Source organism: Prionailurus bengalensis, chromosome B4, assembly GCF_016509475.1.
Source record: "Prionailurus bengalensis isolate Pbe53 chromosome B4, Fcat_Pben_1.1_paternal_pri, whole genome shotgun sequence".
Taxonomy (NCBI): Eukaryota; Metazoa; Chordata; class Mammalia; order Carnivora; family Felidae; genus Prionailurus; species Prionailurus bengalensis.
Genome location: NC_057358.1, coordinates 135,642,681 through 135,662,245, shown reverse-complemented (window position 1 = coordinate 135,662,245; position 19,565 = coordinate 135,642,681). Strand labels below are relative to the sequence as shown.

The following is a 19,565-nucleotide window of genomic DNA, read 5'->3' as shown; positions in this document are numbered from 1 at the left end:
CTCAAAAATAAACATTAAAGGGGCGCCTGGGTGGCGCAGTCGGCTAAGCGTCCGTCTTCAGCCAGGTCATGATCTCGCGGTCCGTGAGTTCGAGCCCCGCGTCGGGCTCTGGGCTGATGGCTCGGAGCCTGGAGCCTGTTTCCGATTCTGTGTCTCCCTCTCTCTCTCTGCCCCTCCCCCGTTCATGCTCTGTCTCTCTCTGTCCCAAAAATAAATAAACGTTGAAAAAAAAAATTTAAAAATAAACATTAAAAAAAAAAAAAAAGAAAAAGTCTTAAAGACACCGTGCCCTCCCCCACCTCCCACAGAGGAAGACCCTGAATGGGGAAGGCCTGAGCCTGTCACACCAGTGAATGGCAGTTAAAACTACCCGCTTGATTTGAGTTCTAACAGCAGGAGGGGGCCACCTAATCAATGTCATCCTAGCCCCTCTCTCTGCTCCCCACATACCCCTCGACACTATGACCGCCCTACTGTCCTGCAGGAGGTGAGCAGTTCCCGTGGAGTCTGGGGAGAAATCTAGCCCTCCCTCTCCAAAGAAACAGAACTACTGTGATCTTAAAATTGTGATCAATAATTTTGATCAGCCGGTGGCTGGCTCAGTCGGTGGAGCATGCGACTCTTGATCTCAGGGTTGTGAGTTTGAGCCCCATGTTGGGCATAGAGATTACTAAATAATAGTAATATAATAATAATTAATTTTAAAATGTGACCAATACAACTGAAATCATGTCTAACTGATCTGCTCTCACATTTACCCTTGTAGTCTAAGGCAGCAGATCTCTTTCTCTGTCCCTCTCTCCACTGTCCCCAGTCCTCTTTTAAAACCAGCTGTTCACTCCCCCACAGGCCTAAATCTTCCCCACAGTCCCCCACATTCCGGTTCTCTCCACCCAGGCCCCCATACTGCCTCATCCCAACTTCACATCACACCACTGTGCCCCCAGCTCCGCTGTTCCAGTCCCTCTGGCTTTTGTGACCTTGTGTCTGTCCACCTTGTTCCTACCTCCAGGCTCTGCCCAGTTCCTTCTGCCTGGAAGGCCCAGTTCTCCGCCTGGCCAGAACCATGCTGCAGGAACACATCACCTGGCAGCCTGACCAAGTCAGATTATCGGGAGCTCACATCCGGGTCCAAGACCATTCCAGGAGGCTAGGGCCAGAGAGCCCCCCAGGGACCATCGTGGGCCTACACAGAGGAGATACTGTTAAATTCACTCATTCAACAAGTATTGAGCACCTACTGTATGCCAGGCTCTGTGCTAGGCTCCGGGCATGCATGCAAGGGACTTCAGAGCAGAGTCCTGCCCCCAGGGAGTACACAGTCCACTGGGATGCGGTGGGGCTGGGGGCAGACCATCCCCGATACAACACACGGGATGACTTCAGCTCCAAGCGAAGTGCTACGAAGACACAGGGTCAGCCTGGTGGGGGGGGGGGGGGAGGGGGCAGGGCAGGACTTGAGTAGGGAACAGCTGACCTGACAGCCAAACAGTAAGCCAGGGCTGGCCCTGGGGCAGCTGGGGATAGTGTCCCGGAGAGAGAGAACAGCACGTTCACAGGCCTGGAGGGGGCCTGAGCTAAACCGAGTCGGGAATATGGAGGCCTGTGAGGCCCAGCACCGCGCTCAGGGCCACCCTGCGAAGTTAGGCCAGGCGTGGCCTGGTGGTTTCCGGATTTTAAGTTCCGGATCCCATCGGGGGAGGGCGCCACCTTCCCCCTCTCTGGCGACGAGCGCGAGGGGAGAGGGGGGCCCTGGGAAGGCCGACGTCCCACCCGAGGCCGCCCAGCGGGCCCGGGCCCGGCCGAGCGCTAGCGGGGCGACCCCTCCGCGGGCCACGTGCCGTGCGCGGGGTCCCCGCCGCCGCCCCTTCCTCGCGGCGGCGTGAGGGGCGGGGCCGCCCGCTCGGCCCCGCCCCTCCTCCGAGGGTGACGCCGCCAGGGGGCGGGCCCTGGGCGCGGCGGCCCGACTGTCTCGGCGGCGGCGGAGCGAGCGAGGAGCGGCGCCACCATGGGGGCCCAGCTGAGCACGGTAGGCGGGGAGGGGGCGCGGGGGGCGCGGGGGGCGCGGGGGGGCAGGGACGGGGCCGCGGGGTCGGGAGCACGGGGCCCCCCCATCCGCCCCGCGCGTGCCCGGTGGGCGCCGTGACTCACGCCCCGGCCCTCCATGGCCGGGACCCAGCCCTCCTCCCGAGGGGCGTGCGGGCGGCGGGCACCCGGCTGACGGGCACTGGGGCGCCCGGCCGCCGCCCGCATCCCTCCGGGTCCCGCCCCGTGGAGGGCGGAGCGGGCTGCGCGTGAGCCCTGCGAGCGAGGGTGGGAGAGAGGGTGTGGCTGGGAAAGTTGGCGTGTGCCCGAGTGTGCGAGTGTGCACGAGAGTGCGTGTGAGAATGCGAGTGCGCGCGAGTCGGTGAGTGCACGTGTGTGGCCAAGTGTGACCATGACACGGCGGGGTGTGCTGTGACCTGTGAGCGTGCACGAGAGTGCGCGAGCGCCCACGGGTGTGTGTGTGTGTGTGTGTGTGTGTGTGTGTGTGTGTGCAGATGTGTGGCTGAGTGTGAGCATACGGAGTGGGTGTGGTGTGAGGTGCGAGTACAGGAGAGTATGAGTGAGAGGGTGTGTGGCCGAGTGCACGTGCGTGAGAGTTTCTGCGAGCGCGTGAATGTGGGAGGGGGCGCGTGCGGGCGATGCGGCTGCATGGCAGGGTTCGTGGCTTCTCCGGACACCGGTGACCACGCTGCACCCCCTGCCTGCTGCTGCGGGGCTGCAAGACTTGTGAGGCCCTCGCGAGGAACCCGGTTTCACAGATGAAGAAACTCGACTCACACTTGGCCGCCTTCCCATGCTGGGGGGGGTGGTGCTGAACTTGTGGGGCTCCAAAGTCCACCATCATGCTGTCACTTTTGGGACTCCCGGTGCCTCCCTCCCCCTCCTCCCCTGCCCGCCTCCTCTCTGGGATTTCTCAAAAGCCACAGTGGAGGGCCTGGGGATGGGTGCTCCAGCCTCCCTCCTGCCCCCCACCCCCGGACGTGCTCTGGTCCCGGGAGCTGGCTGGGCACCGGGAGCAGTGGCAGGGCGGGCGTCAAGAGGATTAGGCCCAGAGCCACTTGCGTCCGCAGCCACCTCCACCCCAAGCGCCTGCCTCTTCCCTCTGGCTCTGTGAGGCTCCTGCTCAGGATGAGGCAAATGGTTCTCTTGGCCCCCGGGTGTTTGTTCCTGCAGTTGTGGCCCAGCCCAGGACTCTGGGGGACATCCAGACCTAGGAGCAGCCTTGCCCAGGGCAAACCTGTGGGCATTACTGAGGGTAACGTCCTGACCCTCCTCCTTCGTTACTCAACCCCGCCCCCGGACCCCCACCCCTGCTGTTTTCCCACAGTGCTTCTCACTTTCTAGCTGGTGCTGGTTGGATTTGTCACTGTGCCCCCAGCAGGTGGCCGCTCCATACATTTTGCCAAGGCCCCCTTGCAACCCCCTTGTGAGTTAGGAGACTCACCAGCTCCACGGCCCCCTCTGTCCAAGAGGTGGGCAGGGATTGACCTGCTGGGGTCCCCACGTAGCCCAAAATGCCCACAGCAGACCCTAGCCGGGCCTCCTGGCACACCAGCTCCACAGGGTCTGCGGGAGGCTGGCTCAGGCTCTGGGCACCAGACTCTTATCTGGGGTGTACAGGCTTTGCAGGAGGCCTCCTCCTATACTCCAGGGGGCCCCAGCTCAGGGACTGGCACTTGGGGGAACATCGGGGGTTTGGCCTGCCAGCCGGGACCGTGGCTCCCCTGCCCCCGGCACATCCGTGAGTGCTCAGTGGGCCCCGATAGACCGCCACGACAGGTAGAGTCCCAGGCTCCCTCGCTGCCCCCGCAGCTCTGTGGCTCTTCCGTGGCCCTTGCCCCTAGCTCCAGGGGAGCGGGACTGTGTCTCCTCCACGGAAAGTGGCTCTGCTGTCCACCTGCCCCTCCTCCTGGGTGCACTTCCCCCACGGTTCCGAGCCAGGAGCCCCCCGCTGCAGAACTTCCTCCACTCCCTCCCACTTCCTCCCACTTCCTGAGAAGGGGACCCAGAGGGAGGTGGACACTCAGATCCCAGCGGGGCGGCTGGCGGGTGGCAGGCAGGTAAGCCTCAGCACCGGGAGCCGGCCCCCCGGGAGGGCTAGGCCTGTGCTCAGACCCCACCTGGGTAGAGCGGGTGCCCGGGTCCCAGTAGGGAACTCCACAGAGTGGGGCAGCTGGGCAGGGTGCCGTGTGGGGGGCAGCAGGGTTGCCCATCCCCTCAGCAATGGTGGGTGAGCTGGGGGCGCCCTGGAGACATCCTGGGACTCTGGCTGCCCCTTTCCCTCTCTCTTTCTGTGTCAGCAGAGGTGAGGAAAAGCAGGTGGTGGGTTCCCCGGTGGGCCGAGCACGGCCTGCGGGGCACCAGGTCAAGGCCTGGGGGGCAGCTGTCCCCTAGATCCCCCCGAGGGGCTGTGGTGATTGTGTGTGTGCGCGTGTGTGTGCGCGCATGTGTGCATACACATGTGTACGTGTGTGTGTCTGAGCAGCAAGGCCGAGGAGGAGCTGGGGTGGGGCCTTGGCTTCCACCATCTGCCTCCTGTTTACTCTGTCCACGACTTGCAGGGGTGGGGGTGGTACCGTGGACTAGGAGGGGCTGCAGAATTCATTCTGCCCCCAGGTTGTAGGAACAGGGCATCCCTACCCCTTGTGAATCTGGTAGAGCCTCCACCTTTAACTTTCCCCGGACTCCCTTTCCCCGGACTGTGTCTGTCTTCCCCACTGGCTTGAGCTCCTCAGGGGCAGGGTCCCCTGGCTGGTGTTCCCCGAATCCCCCGTGAGTCCCGATAGGTGTGCTCACTGGGGTTTATGGCCTGAAGGACTGACTGACAGCGAGGGTCTGCCCACAGCTGCCTCCCCAGGTAGGAGTTCGTACATATGCAGAGTCCACAGGCGCAGAGAGGCAGGGCGGTACGGTGACTCAGTGCGTGGACTCGGTCACGTGCCTGGGTTCACATCCCGGCCCTCGGGCCAGGTCTTTCACCCAGGCCTCTGTTTCCTCGCCCGAAATGGGGGTGGTATCAGCTCCCGTCGCCTAGGCTTGAGGATTATGTGAGATAATGGGAGCAAAGCAGCTGTACCTCGCTCTGCATAGCCCAGTTTTGGGGACCGGAGGCTGCAAGGAAGGCTGCTGCTGACATTTATCAGCTGCCCACACGGGCGGCTCCTTCCGGCCATGGCTCTGATCCTAGCATCCCTCCACGCGGTAGGCGTGCCTCACCAATGTGGAGCTGCCAGGAAGCCAGGATCGAAGCGAGGATCATAGCCACCCCGGCCTGTGCTCTGTGGAGGACTTTGGGTCTTCAAAGGGACAAGATGAGCTGGTGCCCCGCCCTCACCCGGGAGGGATCTGGCCTCTTGCCCTGACTCCTGAAACTTCCAGGCAAAATAAAGAGTCAGACAGAGACTGGGGTGGGGGGGAGGGGGAGGTTGTTGCTGTCCCTTCACGAATTTATCCACACATGTTTATTGAGTGTCCCTGCTCTGAGCTCTGGGGATGCAATGGTGATGAGACCACAGATTCCCCCACCCCCCCCCCCACCCCTGCCCCTTCTGGGGCTTCTGATCTAGGATCTGCTGTTTCACGGCGACTGTGACCACACGTAGGCTCTGGCCCAGCCGTTTGAGCCACGGCTGGCATCCCGGGTATGCAAGGCTGGCACTTGGAAGCTGGAAGGTCTGGTCTAGGGCTGCGGCCTCCACCCAGGGCCTCCCTGAGCCTCGGTTTCCTCATTTGTTAAATGAAGAATGCAGTTGGCCTATTTCCTACCGCTGTGGGTCAGTGAGGAAATGCAGGGGAAGGTTCTCTGCAGATTGTACAATGAGCTACAGGCCAAGCGGCTGTGTTGGGGGAAATCGAAACCCCGGGGAGCACCAGACAACTCCAGCTGGCTCTCACTGTCCTTCAAGTTCATCTCCAGGGCTCCCTACGATGCAAACCTAACTTCACTCCACTTTCTCCCTCACCAGTGTTCCCCATGGATATGGCTTCTCCGCTTGACATGGCAGGGCCCGTAGCAGAGGAATCTGCAGAATAGTCCTCAGTCCCAGGGGAGTTTAGAGAGGGGAGCAGGGGCTATGGGAGTCTGCTGAGGGCCTGATGAGCTAGGGAGGGGCCAGTCAGGGAAGATTTGACATTTAGACTGGGGTCTGAGGATGAGCAGGAGCTTCCTGGCTGGATGAGGGAAGAGGAAGGGCATCTGGGGCAGAAAGAAGAGTGTGCAAAGGCCTGAGGAAAGGCTTTTGGCCAGTGTTACGGCCACATAGCAGGGGCCTTGAGTGGAGGCAGGCAGCGGGGAGCCATCGTGGGTGCTTGAGGAGGGGACGGGTGGCCTGTTGGTTTGGCAGTTGGGGCCTCATCACGAGAGGCAGGGTATGAGGCTGTGGGATTCGGGCCTTGGGCTCTGTGGCTGGGGCACAGAGAGGGCACCTGTCCTGGGAGGTGGCTCGGGAAGGGCTAGACGGGCCTGGGGTTGAGTCCTGGCTCCACCCTTGACTTGCTGTAGGACCACGTGCAAGGCACTTAACGTCTCTGAGAAACAGGGACAGTAGTATCACTTGTGAGTGTGGTCCCCCAAGGATCGGCTGTGGTGCACCTGGGACAAGACACTGACCTTCTCTGGGCCTCAGTTTCCTTATCTGTAACCTGGTGATAATCACAGCGCCTACAGCCAAGGCGAAAACGAGGATTATCTCAGGGAGCTCACGTCCCACTCCTGGAGCCGTGCCAGCTTGGGAACGTTTGCTGCGTCCGCTCTGTGCACGGCCCTCTCACCTGTCTTCCTGTCCTCCCCAGCCCTGGAGGAGACCGTCCTCTTGCAGTTGAGGGGGGTGGGGCCTGGAGAGGCCAGGATTCTCTCCTGAGGTCCTGAGCTGGGGCTTTAACGAGGGCCTTTAACGAGACCCAGGATGGGTAGAACGCTGTGCGGTGCCTGGGACGCGGTAGGTGCTGGTTAAATGTGCGGCCGCCAGAGACCCCTGCCGCGTGGTGGGTGGGGCTGGAGAGGGGAGCCTTGGCTGGCTCCCACAGCCCGTTCCTTCGGACCCATCAATCACAGACCAGGGGCTCTGTGGGGTGAGACCTGGACCGCACTCAGCCTGGAGGCCCTGCCTGGGAGAGAGGCACCTTGTTCTAAGCCCGACAAAGCGCGCCTGTAACCACAGCCCACAGCCGCAACAGGGTAACTTGAAGCCGCCGGGCCGGTTTGGGGAGCAGGGGCCAGGCCTGGCGCGGGATCTTGGTGCTTCTGCCCTTCCTTCACTTGGGTATTCCGTCTCCCCAGTGGTAGAGGCCCACCGAGGGTGTCAAGAGAAGCTCCTGTGTGTGCGCCCACATCCCTCTGTGGCCTGGGTACCCTTGTCTCATCTCATATCTTGACTCCCCCAGGAGGTGGGCCGAGCGGTAGGCCTTACCTTCCTTCTACAGATGAGACACTGAGGCTCAGGTGCTCGGCCAGAGCACCCTCCCTGGGTTGACACAAAGTGGGAATCCCGGCAAGGCTTCCAGGAAGCCAGGGAGCAGTAGGGTGGGCCTTGAGAGAGCAGGGTCCTCTCACCCAGCCCCGAGTAGGGCAAGGACCACCTCCAAGTCTATTCACTACCTCAGGAAGCCCACAAAGGAAGCAGAGAGGCCTCCGTGCCAGCAGAGAACTTGGCTCTGAGCTTCCTGGCAACCAAGGCAAAAAAGGGATCCAGTAGGGTTATGATAAGAAGAACACATGGTCGTTTGGTGAGAGAACCGAAGTCAGGGAGGTGTACTGGTCATGGGTGCCGAACAAAACCTAAGACAGCTTTCTGGAGAAGCAGTGTTTTGTGCTCCCAGCCTCACTGTTTGAACCACCGTTGTGGCCTTCTCCCCACCCCAGCCCTAGTTTTATTTTGAAGTTATTTCAAACTTACAGTGAAGTTGCAAGAATGCACGAAGAATTCTTGTAAACTTTTTGCCCAGATGGCCCAACTGTAAACGTTTATTGTATTTGCTTTGTTAGGTGTGTGTGCATATTTTTTTTTTTTTTTAATTATCTGAGAGTAAGTTACAGACACAGTGTCCCTAAGTACTTCAGTGGGTGCCTCCTAAGAGCAAGGATGTTCTGTTGCCTAATTATAGGGCAGTGATCAAATCAGGAAAGTAGCATTGATCCAATGCTCGTGTCTAATCTGTGGGTCTTAATTCATATTTTGCCAATTGCCTCAGTATTGACGTTTATAACTATTTTATTTTTGGCCCAGGATTCAATCCAAAACCACACATCACATTCCGTTGTTCTGTCTCTCTGGCCTCTGTGTTGGTTCCCTAGGACTGTGTAAAAAATCACCACAAACTAGCGTAAAAGAAATGACTCCCTTACGGTTCTGGAGGCCAGAAGTCTGAAATGAAGGTATTGGCAGATCACCTGTCTGTCTGGAAATCTAGGGGAGGGTCCTTCTTGTCTCCTCTTGCTTCTGGTGGCTGTCGGTGACACTTGTCACGGAGTTTAGGGCCCACCAGGGTATTCCAAGATGATCTCGTCTCAAGACCCTTAGTTGAGTTGCATCTACAAAGACCCTTTTTCCAGGTGAGGACACATTCCCAGGATCTGGATGGATTTATCTTTTGGGGCCACCGTTCAACCCACTAGAGCTTTCTTTAATCTGGACCGGTTCTCCACCCTTTCTTTGTTTTTGTTTTTTTTTGTGTGTGTGCCATTGACATTTTTGAGGAGCCCTGGCCAGTTACTCTGGAGAATAGCCCTCACTGTTTCCTCATGGCTGTAGACAGATGAAATGATCCCAATTCACAGACGGAGAAGCAGCTCGGAGAGGCTAAGTGATTTGCCCAGGGACAAAAAAACAGCTAGAAAGTACAGGTGGCCAGTCGTCTTTCTTTGCAAGGTTGTTCTCTCCAAATGAACCTAAGCAGTGAGCTATCTGCCGTGAGATTTGGGTTTTGTCTGTTTTTCAAAAATCGAAACCACCTCTTAGGGTCTTTCCGAGGTTGAGATGTGGGGGGCAGGGCGTTGGCAAGGAGGAGCCTCTGAGGGTCACACAGCACGGTGAGCGTGGGCCGGTAGTTGAAGAGTGTGACCGAGGAAGCAAGTGGACTCAGGTTCAAATTGCAGCTCCCCACCCACCAGCTGTGTGAGTGTGGGCAAGTTGCTTCACCCCTCTGAGCTGTTTGCTCATCTGCAACCCTCTGAGGGTTGTCCTGGGATGAACACCTGTGTGGGGCTCAGCGTGGTGCTGAGCAGTAGACTCTCAGAGCTTCAGGGGACCTTGCAGGTCACCTGGTCCAGTTCAGAGAGGGGAAGGGACTTACCTAGGATCACACAGCCAACAAGGAGCAGAGCTTCCCAGTGTCCAGTTCAGTGCCTCAGCTGTCCCCCACACCTGAAGGCGGAATCCTGGGGCTCAGGGGTTTGTCCGTCTAAATAGAGCTAGCACTTGAGATCACTTAGTAGGACCAGGGAAACTGACTAAAGGAAGGGAAGGAGGGAGGGAGCACAGGCACACAGTGCTCAAGGTTAAGCATAGTTACTTGTGAGCTTTACTCTGAGCTTCCTAGCAGCCAGAGTGAAAAGGGATACGTGCCCAGTTAGGTAGCTTTCTTTGTCCTGGTTCATCTGGGAAATGGAGCTTTTCCAGTGACTTAGGAATAACTGATAGGTTTCACGTGTCTTGTTTTTGTAACTTCTCCCAGCCGACGCCAAAGTAGGTGATGGGGTTCCCTGGATGAGGATGGTGGGGGAGAGGGTGCTCCTGGAAGAGGGGACAGCATGAGCAGAGAGAGGCCTGGAGGTGTGAAACAACTGGTGTGTTTGTGGGAAAGACAGGCGGCAGGCCCCTCCCCGTGCCCACGCTGACCTCGTGGGTCTGTCACTGTCATTTCAGTTGGGCCACGTGGTCCTCTCCCCAGTCTGGTTCCTCTACAACCTGCTCATGAAGCTGTTCCATCGCTCCACCCCGGCCATCACCCTCGAGAGCCCGGACATCAAGTACCCGCTGAGGCTCATCGACAAGGAGGTGAGTGCCAGTCACCATAGGGGCAGGGTATGGGCCCCCGGAGGCTCCTCTGTCTCCCTGCCTGCATCACAGTGTTTGTTGGCACCTGCTGTGTGCCCAGGGCATGCCCCCCTCCCCCCCCCCCCGAAGTAGGTCCTATTGTCTGCCCATCTCACAGATGGGAAAATTGAAGTGATGTCCCTTTCTTTTAGATGTTATTTTTTTAAATGTTTATTCATTTTTGAAAGACAGAGAGACAGAGCACAAGCAGGGGTGGGGCAGAGAGAGAGGGGGACACAGAATCCGAAGCAGGCTCCAGGCTCCGAGCTGTCAGCACAGAGCCGGATGTGGGGCTCAAACCCACGAACCATGAGATCATGACCAGAGCTGAAGTTGGACACTTAACTAACTGAGCCTCCCAGGTGCCCCGAAGTGATGTCCCTTTCTAAGGCTACTAGTAAGCGGCAAAGGGATTTGAACCTATGTCTCTGACCACGGAGCCTGTTCTCTGAACCACACTCTCTATCCCACAGAAGGTCAGAGCAAGAGGGACCCCTCAGGACTTTTGGGTCTAAGCACCCATTGAACAGATGGGAAAACAGAGGGCAAAAGAGGAGTAGGGGGGTATCGGAGGTCACACTGTGTGTTAGGGGAAGGACCAGGACTCAGGCCTGCCCCTTGCCTTGGTCCCACGTGCTTCCCGTCCCGGTGCCCCTTTCCTTAAAGCTAATGACTCCTCCTCGCCCCCACGGCCATCGACTCGGGGCCTGGTGCTTCTTGGACTCAGATATCTTTTGCCTCTGTGCAGATTCCCTGCGTGACCTCACGATCCCTCTGTGTGGCTCCCCCTGCCTCTCTGGAGGGCTTGCTCCCGCCCTCCCTGTTGGACGCTTTTCCGTTTCAAACTTCTGATCATGATTTAAAACCACCCTCTCCCTCCCTTGCCCTGCCTCCCTTTAGCGGCTGCTCTTCTCTCCCTCATCAGAACCCCTCCCTTGTGCTATTTCTGGCCACCCGCAGCTGCCTCGGAAGGGGTGTGACAGGGAAAACTGAGTCATGGAGCAGAGAAAGTCACCTGCAAGGCCCTGAACCCTGGGCCCCTGCTCCACCCTAGGCTCCACATCAGTCCCAAGTCCCCGAGGCGCAGAATTGGGGCTTCCTGAGCGGCTTTCGTACCAGGAGTTCATTGAAAAGTCAAAAACCAAAGAGGAAAAAAAACCCGCCACTTCCCAGATGAGACCAGATTTACCCTTTCAATAGGTTTTGTAGACATTTTAACAATTAAAAAAAAAAAATTTTTTTTTAACGTTTATTTATTTTTTTGAGACAGAGAGAGACAGAGCATGAACAGGGGAGGGTCAGAGAGAGGGAGACACAGAATCGGAAACAGGCTCCAGGCTCTGAGCTGTCAGCACAGAGCCCGACGCGGGGCTCGAACTCACGGACCGCGAGATCATGACCTGAGCCGAAGTCGGCCGCTTAACTGACTGAGCCACCCAGGCGCCCCATCATTTTAACAATTTTAATTCCAGAAGTAATGTATGATTTATATGTGTTCACTCTAAAAATCCTGTTTATAAAGTATGAATGCCCCATCTTTCCCATCCCCCCCACACCACCCCTGTGCAGAGGGTCCCATTCATGGGCCAGTGTGAGCCTTCTTCTGGACATCACATTCACGTATATATGATGTATGGAGTTTTAGGTGTGTACTTACTTTCTCTTTCTTTTAATAGCCTGATTAAAAAAAATTTTTTTTTCATTATTTTTGAGAGAGAGAGAGAAAGCACGTGAGCGGGGAAGGGGCAGAAAGGATCTGAAGCGGGCTCTGTTGATAGCAGTGAGCCCGACATGGGACTCGAACTCACGGACCGCGAGATCATGACCTGAGCTGAAGTTGGACGCTTAATCGACTGAGCCCCCCAGGCTCCCCTGGTTCATTATTATTATCTTTTAAATTTGTTTATCTTTGGGAAAGCACAAGCCGGGGAGGGGAAGAGAGGGGGACAGGAGATCTGAAGCGGGCTCTGTACTGAGAGTGGAGAGGCTGATGTGGGGCTCGAACCCACGAACTGCGAGACCGTGACCTGAGCCGCAGTTGGGCGCTCAACTGACGGAGCCGCCCAGGTGCACCCCTAGTTCATTGATGACTGTCTCGTATTTCCTCATAGGGACGTCATACAGTGGACCCCCCCAGTTCCCTTTGACCGGGCCTGTGGCAAATGTCCTAGCAGTTAAATCTGCCCCCACGCCCGTTATAGCCTAGTGGTGGCTTTTTGGGGTCAGCAGGTGGGTCGACTTTGGGAAACTTTCGCCGAGCTCCCCCACAGGCACAGGGAGGCCCCCACCGCCTGCCCTTCCTGGGCCCACTGACTTGCACGGTCCCCTTGAACCTCTGGGGCTCTACTGCTCAGCTCATCATGGCCAGCAGCCGAATGCCGGCACCGTGCGGAGCTCTGCACCGATGTTCGCGTGCGACTTCTGCTGTGCCTTGCTAGCGTTGGCCGGCACAATAATTATCGGTGTTTTTCCCTCGTTTCTGTTCTTCTTCCAAAAACTGGCATGTGGGTTTCTGACCTGGAGCCCCAGGACCAGTTGAGAACGCTGGGCTCCGTTCCCAGGAGGCCTGGGGCTCAGTTTGCATGGAGTGCAAGGTTTCCGGGGGATGCGGCTTCGGGCCTGGGCTGCTGGGGCGGGGAGACCGCTGGCTGCCGAGCCCAGTGTCCTGAGAGGTGGCTGGGCTCTGGCTTCCTGAGATCAGACCCCCGGGCTCTGCTTGCACACTTCAGGGACGCTCAGAGTGATGCTCCGTGCCTTCGGAGAAGTCTGTTGTCCCCAGTGATGACACCGTGTCCACGAGCGCACGTTGCCACATCGCCTAGTCTCACGTGGGCGTGAACGTGTGCCCGACAGCTGCCTGCCGTCCGGACGGCCCCTCCACACCCATGCTCCTGGCTGCACCGGGTGCAGGGGAGACCCCACGGAGGCCTTGTCTCGGCCCTGCCCCTAGTTTGCCAGCCCGGGGCCCGAGCTCTTCCTGCCACCCCAGGACACTGTCCAAGCCGACGGCAGCCTTGGGTCCTCTCTCTTGCCCCCAGAATTTCCTGAGCCATCTGGCAGCCTTCCTTTGGGATCCGAGTTCATTCCTTACCCCGACCACCTTGCTGTGTGGCCCCGGTTGGGTCCCTGCCCTTCTCTGGGCCCGTGAGAGCAGAGGCACACCCAGCGTTGGCACACGTGTGTGCAGCTTGTGAGTCCACGTGAATCAGCATCGCTTCTCACACTGGGCGCTGGGAGCTCGGCGGTCGGGGGTCCCCCTGCCCCGGGTGCCGTCTAACAGCTCGGGCCTCCCTGCAGGTTATCAACCATGACACCCGGCGGTTCCGCTTCGCCCTGCCGTCGCCCCAGCACATCCTGGGCCTCCCCGTCGGTGAGCGCAGCCCTGACCCAGCCCGAGTGGAACCGGGTGCTGGGCCGCAGGGGTGGGAGCTTTGCCCTTGAACTAGGGAGAGTGGGGAAGGCTTCAAGGAGAAGGTGACAGCCATGGGGGCCTCCAGGGATGAGCGTCAGCCGGAGAGGGGAAGTCGCTGCCGTCCCCGGCAGCGGTACCAGCGTGAGCAAAGGTGTGGCTGCAGGAACTGGGACGTCGTGGGAATCCCCGTGGGGGCGGGAAGGGGGTCGTGGAGCCGAAGCCAGGCCAGGCTTTCAGTACGGGGTGGGGCAAAGGGCGGTGGGTTGACTAGCCTCAGTGGACCCCGCAGAGACAGTTGGCGGCCCCTCCAGAACTCCCAGAATCACCCCTCCTCGTCCTGCAGGCCAGCACATCTACCTCTCGGCTCGAATCGATGGAAACCTGGTCATCCGGCCCTACACTCCCGTCTCCAGCGATGACGACAAGGGTTTTGTGGACCTGGTCATCAAGGTGAGGTCTCAGGGCCATGACCGCGTGGGGGCAGGGGTGACCTGGTCTCTGAAGGCCCAGTGCCCCCTTGCACCTGGTTTCTGAACGATTGGCAAACTCTGGCTCCCCAGCAAAAGCCAATATGGAGGCCTTGGCAGAGGGCAGGCACTGGGGCTCAGGATGAGTGTCTTCAACTCAGGACAGATCGTCTGCAGAAGAGAAACCAGGAAGGTCAAGCAGCTCGTGCAGGGCTCACCTTCCCGCTCTTGGACGGGCAAAGCCTGGGGCGCTGGGTCCCTGGTGGTGGCCCCAGGGTGCTCGCTTCACTGCACTCGGTCACGCGGTCTTGTGACCAGCAGGTCCTTTCCTGAGCACACTTTCCTGAGGAAACGGCCCACGGGCCCCTCAGGAGCAGTGTGAGGAGCTTGGGGCTGTTGTCTGGAGACCTGGGATCCATCGTGGGTCAGGGCGGAGCACACACTGTGGAGACGCAGCCTTTAGAACCAGAGAGGCACAGAATAACCAACAAGGATCTTAAAAATCATCGTATTGAGTGGAAAAAGCAATGCCAACCACAGCACAGTACACTTTTGTGAAAGTTAGAAGCACAGGCTTTCCAGAATGATCCATGTTCTTGGATTACACGTCCAACTACTATGAACCAGCCCAGGCCTGGATGTGGGCTGTCGGAGGCCCTCCCGGTATGGGCCCCAACCCCCATGGCCACCCCGGCTCAGCGTTCCTGTGGACCAGGCTTACTGTCCTACCTCTGCTGCGTGGGTCCCCTCACTAGGCGCTTCATGGTGGAGGGACCGGCAGAGACCCCCCTCTGGGCCAGAGCTGAGGCCCAGGGGCTGTGAGGGCAGGAAGGGAGCAGGGTCTGTCAGCCCAGGCTGTGGCCTGGGTCCCTCCTTAGCTTGGGGTCATTTTGATCCTGCTGGGTGCCCAGGCCTAGCCTCGGGAGCCTGTCTTTGCCTGGAGAGCGGACCCCCTTGCTCCAGGGGACAAACATGTGAGACTGAGCGCCTGGAATGGCACCAGAGGTGAGGCAGGTGGGGTGATGGGCGCTGCTCCCCTGGGCAGGCAACAGGGGGGTGAGATGTGGGGGCCGAGGACGCGTTGCCCAGACAGAGAGGAAGGAAAAGGACCTTCCCGGTGCAAAGGCCCTGAAGTCAGAAGGAGGCTTTTAGACTGACGCAAAGGGCGGGGGCTTCAGAGGACAAGAAGGGGGAGGTTGGGGGGCAGGCAGAGCCTTGGGGGCCCGGTAAGGTTTGGGCCTTTATCCAGAAGGAGAGGGAAGGCGGTCCGGTTCGGACCTCTGTTCTTGTTGGAATCACTCTAGCCGGATGTGGAGAAGGTGTCGGTGGGGGGGATCCAAGTAGAGGATGGGAGACTCAGGAAGACCAGACCCTCCTGCCTCAGAGACCTTGCTCCCTGCTCCCCGTTGGCCAGAGTCCTGGCCCACATGCCTCTCCCTGTCCCCGCACCCTCCCCAGCCGCCCCCTCCCTGCCCATCACTCCTGCTTGCCCCCCGAGGCCCAGCACCCTCAGCCCTGGCCAGGGCGAGGTGCTCACCCTCGGTCTCCCCGTGTCTTTCTTGTAGCCCTTCCCTTCTTCCAGAGGGGAAGTCCCAAAGGGCACGGCGGGGTGGGTGGTGGCGGTGGGGAATTGTCCCAGGAGCGCTGTCTCTATGACAGCACAGAACGGAAAGAGCTGAGGACACACAGGAGGGGTGGGGCCCGGGTGGGGCCCAGCCCATCTCCCCAGGGGCTTTTCTGCGCTGACCTCGTGGGAATCTCCTGCAGGGAGGGGGCACGGAGACAGTTCTCCGCAGAACGTTGATGCAGCAGGCCCTCGGGTTGGTCGCCTTGTGCAGCAGGCCGAGGCTCTGTGTTCCCGGGGGATGTTGGGGAAGGGCGGACTCCGGGGGGGGCTGGCACGCAGACGGCTGGCCGGGGCACTGCGTGAGAAAGCCACACACAGGCTGCAGAAGAAACCCAGAAGAGGTTCCTCTCGTCCCTCTGTGGCCCGGAGCTTACCCTGGTGACCCTGCGGACTGTGGGAATGTCTTGCAGGTTTACTTCAAAGACACCCATCCCAAGTTTCCTGCTGGGGGCAAGATGTCCCAGTACCTGGAAAGCATGAAGATTGGGGACACCATTGAGTTCCGGGGCCCGAACGGGCTGCTGGTCTACCAGGGCAAAGGTGATTTGGGTTGGAATCCCGGGGCCCCGCGGGTGCGGTGAAGGTTGGGTGCAGGGCCCCAATTCTGCCGCTGTCTGGGTGGGTGACTCTTGTTGGGCAGGCCGTCTCCTCTCTGGGGCCTTGGTTTATTCGGCCATAGAGGAGGGAGATTGACCAGCACAGGGCCTGCACACGGGCTGCCCTCGGGGGCCAGATGTGGCCCCCAGACCAGCTTGGTTTGTCTGAAAACAAGTGAAAGCTTCAAGCTGGAGCACGTCCCACTCCCCAGCCCCCCCGCTGCCCCCCAGTACCGTCTGCGGTGGGAGTGAGGGGCTCACCCCTGCACTCCCCTTGGCCTGTAGCTCCGCCTTCCCATCGTCTCCCTGCCCCCAGCTGGCTGCCCACACCTCAGGCCCCCGAAGCGGGAGCGGGTTCCCCGGCCCGTCCAGCCCCAAGTACCGCTTGTTTGAGAGCTGGGGTCTCCCCGTCTCCTTCTACCTTCTCCTCTCCCCAGGAAAGTTTGCCATCCGTCCAGACAAGAAATCCAACCCCGTCATCAAGACGGCGAAGTCTGTCGGCATGATTGCAGGAGGCACCGGTATGTGGACCCAGAGCCCTTCGCTGAGCCCCCAGCAGGCAGATGTCACGGGTCAGGGTCAGGGCACAGATAGAAGCAGTCGTGAGCTCCCCAAGGTCAGGAGCCCGGGCCCGGTTGTCCTGGCACCTCCCCTCCACCCCACCCCGTGCCTGCCTGGCGCTGCTGGGCCTGTGTGCCCATACACAGCTGGTACTCACAGCGCGGGGGGGCTGCTGTTTTGCAGGCATCACTCCGATGCTACAAGTGATCCGCGCCATCATGAAAGACCCAGATGACCACACCGTGTGCCACCTGCTCTTCGCCAACCAGGTCAGTGAGTGTTCCTGACACAGATGCGCGGGCCCGGCTCCCCCAGAGGGGCTGCCGGCCCCTGCGGGGCACCCACTGGGGGGTCTGCACGGCTCTGTGGCTGAAACGTGAGGGTCCTCTGAGCGTCCTGTGCACGGGTAGCTTTCGCTGTAGCTGGTGGGCGTCAGGCTTTACAGTCCAGAGCCCAGGGTCTGACCTGAGTGGGGCTGCTCGGAGGGGGGGCGGAGGGGGTGATGCTCCTGGAGCACCCCCCACCCTGGGGTTTGCTCCCTGGCTGCTTCCTCTGAATCTCAGAGCTCACTCCACAAACAGTGAGGAACCTGGCAGTGAAGGGCAAGAACACTGGGCTGGGTGGGGGCTGGCCTGGAGCCAGAGGGGCCGAGAGCACACGTGCATGCATGCCGTCCCTGAGCTGGGGGTGTTGGGGCGGGGTTTGGACCCGGTCTCTCTGGCTCCTGAGTGCGTGTCCCCCTGCCCAGGCCTGCCGTGTGGCCTTGGGCAAGCCACTTGCCGTCTCTGGGCTCTGCTCCCTCATTGTGGAATGAACTGATGAAGCCAGGTCATCCCAAGGGTCTTTCTAGATGCATTGTTTTATGACTGAATGTGTGGGTTTTGCAGAGTGATACTCCTTTGGGGCAAAGCCAAGGTGAGACACCCATCCCCCAACAGTGGGGGGGCCATGCCCAGCCCCCTGAGCCTCTCGGATGTGGTTCAGGTCAGCTTGCCCCAGGGCCTGTCTTTGAGGAACCAAGCTCAGAGGGGGAGGGGCCTGCCTGAGTCCTTGGACCCGCACAGCTGCAGGACACAGCTCTGAGGCCCACCGAGGGGGCTGCCAAGGGGCCCGGGGGTGGGTGGGAAGAGCCAGTGTTCCTAGGTGGTGGGGATGGGGTGAGGTGGGATGGGGGGGTTCCACTTGGTGCTGCTGGGTTAGTCTCTGGAGGCCGTCAGTCCTCTGTCACCTGAACAGGACATCCTCACGCCTGTCGGCCCACTGGGCTGGGCGGCAGAATGATCTCCACTTTATATAGCTCTGGGCTCAGAGACCCAGAGAGGTGCTGGACCTGCCGGTCGCACAGGAAGGAGCGGGACCAGGACTCGAGGCAGAGCGTAGTGTGCGAGAGCAACTCTATTTTAGGAAATACTGTCTTGTTTTACGTTTTCGAAGCCTTTGTGATGTGTGGCTGAGCGGAAGCCGCTGGGTCCCGTATCTGGTTTTGCGTTCCGTTGGGGCAGCGTGGCAGGTCACGGAGCCTTCGGGAGTCCCAGTGTGCGCCGTGACGGAAGGAGAGTGAAACGTGCACACAAGGTGCTAGTGTTCTGGGAAGACAGAGTGTCCGTGCGCAGCCAAGAAAGTTTGAAAAGAGAGAGTAACAGGGTAGAATTGATCGTGCTGCTAACACATCTGTGATGGAAACAGTGGCTCCAAAGCCACACACGAGAACTGGGCTTACTGGGGCTTAAGCATTTCCAGGTGACACGATGGAACATCCAGACTGTGCCGGAACATGCTAGAACACGTGGCTATTTACATGTAAGTTAGCGAAGATTAACTAAGATGGAAAACACCCTCTCTCATGGGTTCCGTAGCCACGCGTGGCATGCGGTTACTGTATCGGGTAACACGGATCCGGAACATTCCCACATCCGTCGTGGCAGAAAGTTCGGTTGAATAGCACTGGCCGAGGGACAGGGCCGAGTATACACGAGACTGTCCAGTTGGTGCAGGTGGCGCCTCAAACCCGAGGAGAGAGATGGAAAGTGGTGCGTTAGAGGCACTAGGTGAGCCTTTTTGTGAGTGTTGAATGAATGAATGGGGATGGGCCGTCTAAACAAAACACCAAAGGAGAGCCCATCTGCTTAAAAATGGAAAAAAAAAAACCCTATAAATGAGGTAGATAAACAGCTGGGGAAGAAACCCAGGTTGCAGCACCACTACAGAAAGAGTCTTTTCAAACTAAAGAGATAGAGCTAGGGATACAACGTCTCTCTTTTTTTTTTTAACATTTATTTATTTTTGAGACAGAGCATGAACGGGGGGAGGGCCAGAGAGAGGGAGACACAGAATCTGAAGCAGGCTCCAGGCTCTGAGCTGTCAGCACAGAGCCTGATGCAGGGCTCGAACTCACGGACCGTGAGATCGTGACCTGAGCGAAGTCGGACGCTCAACCGACTGAGCCACCCAGGCGCCCCACAACGTCTCTCTTTTTGAAATGATAATGAATACGGGCACCTGGCTGGCTCAGTTGGAAGAGCGTGAGACTCGATCTCGGGGCCATGGGTTCAAGCCCCACACTGGGTGTAGAGATTGCTTAAAAGCAAACAAACACACAAACGTGAGATCGACGCTCCGTGCCTCTGATGGGCAGAGCTGTGAAACGGTCATTACACGGTGCTGGCAAAGCTGTAGGAAGACAGACAGTCTCGTCGCTGCTGGTGTGAGAGAGGCCCACCTAGGGAATACGGGGCTGCAGGTATTGAATCCCTTCCCCACGTGGAATTTTCTGCCCCAAGCTCCACTTTTGCAGATTCATCTAAGAACTTGGCAGGGCAGTGA

At 59.0% G+C, this 19,565-nt stretch overlaps 1 protein-coding gene across 1 annotated transcript in view; it reads left to right on the top strand.

Moving 5' to 3' along the window:
• The first annotated feature begins 1,906 nt into the window (after positions 1-1,906).
• Positions 1,907-19,565, top strand: part of LOC122472857 (NADH-cytochrome b5 reductase 3) — a 28,092-nt gene continuing 10,433 nt past the window's right edge. Inside the window, exons 1-7 of the mRNA XM_043562794.1 lie at positions 1,907-2,029; positions 9,909-10,040; positions 13,377-13,449; positions 13,835-13,941; positions 15,996-16,125; positions 16,619-16,702; positions 16,926-17,011. Of these exons, the coding sequence (XP_043418729.1) occupies positions 2,009-2,029; positions 9,909-10,040; positions 13,377-13,449; positions 13,835-13,941; positions 15,996-16,125; positions 16,619-16,702; positions 16,926-17,011 (633 nt within the window). The 5' untranslated portion in view covers positions 1,907-2,008. The remainder of the gene's footprint in view (positions 2,030-9,908; positions 10,041-13,376; positions 13,450-13,834; positions 13,942-15,995; positions 16,126-16,618; positions 16,703-16,925; positions 17,012-19,565) is intronic.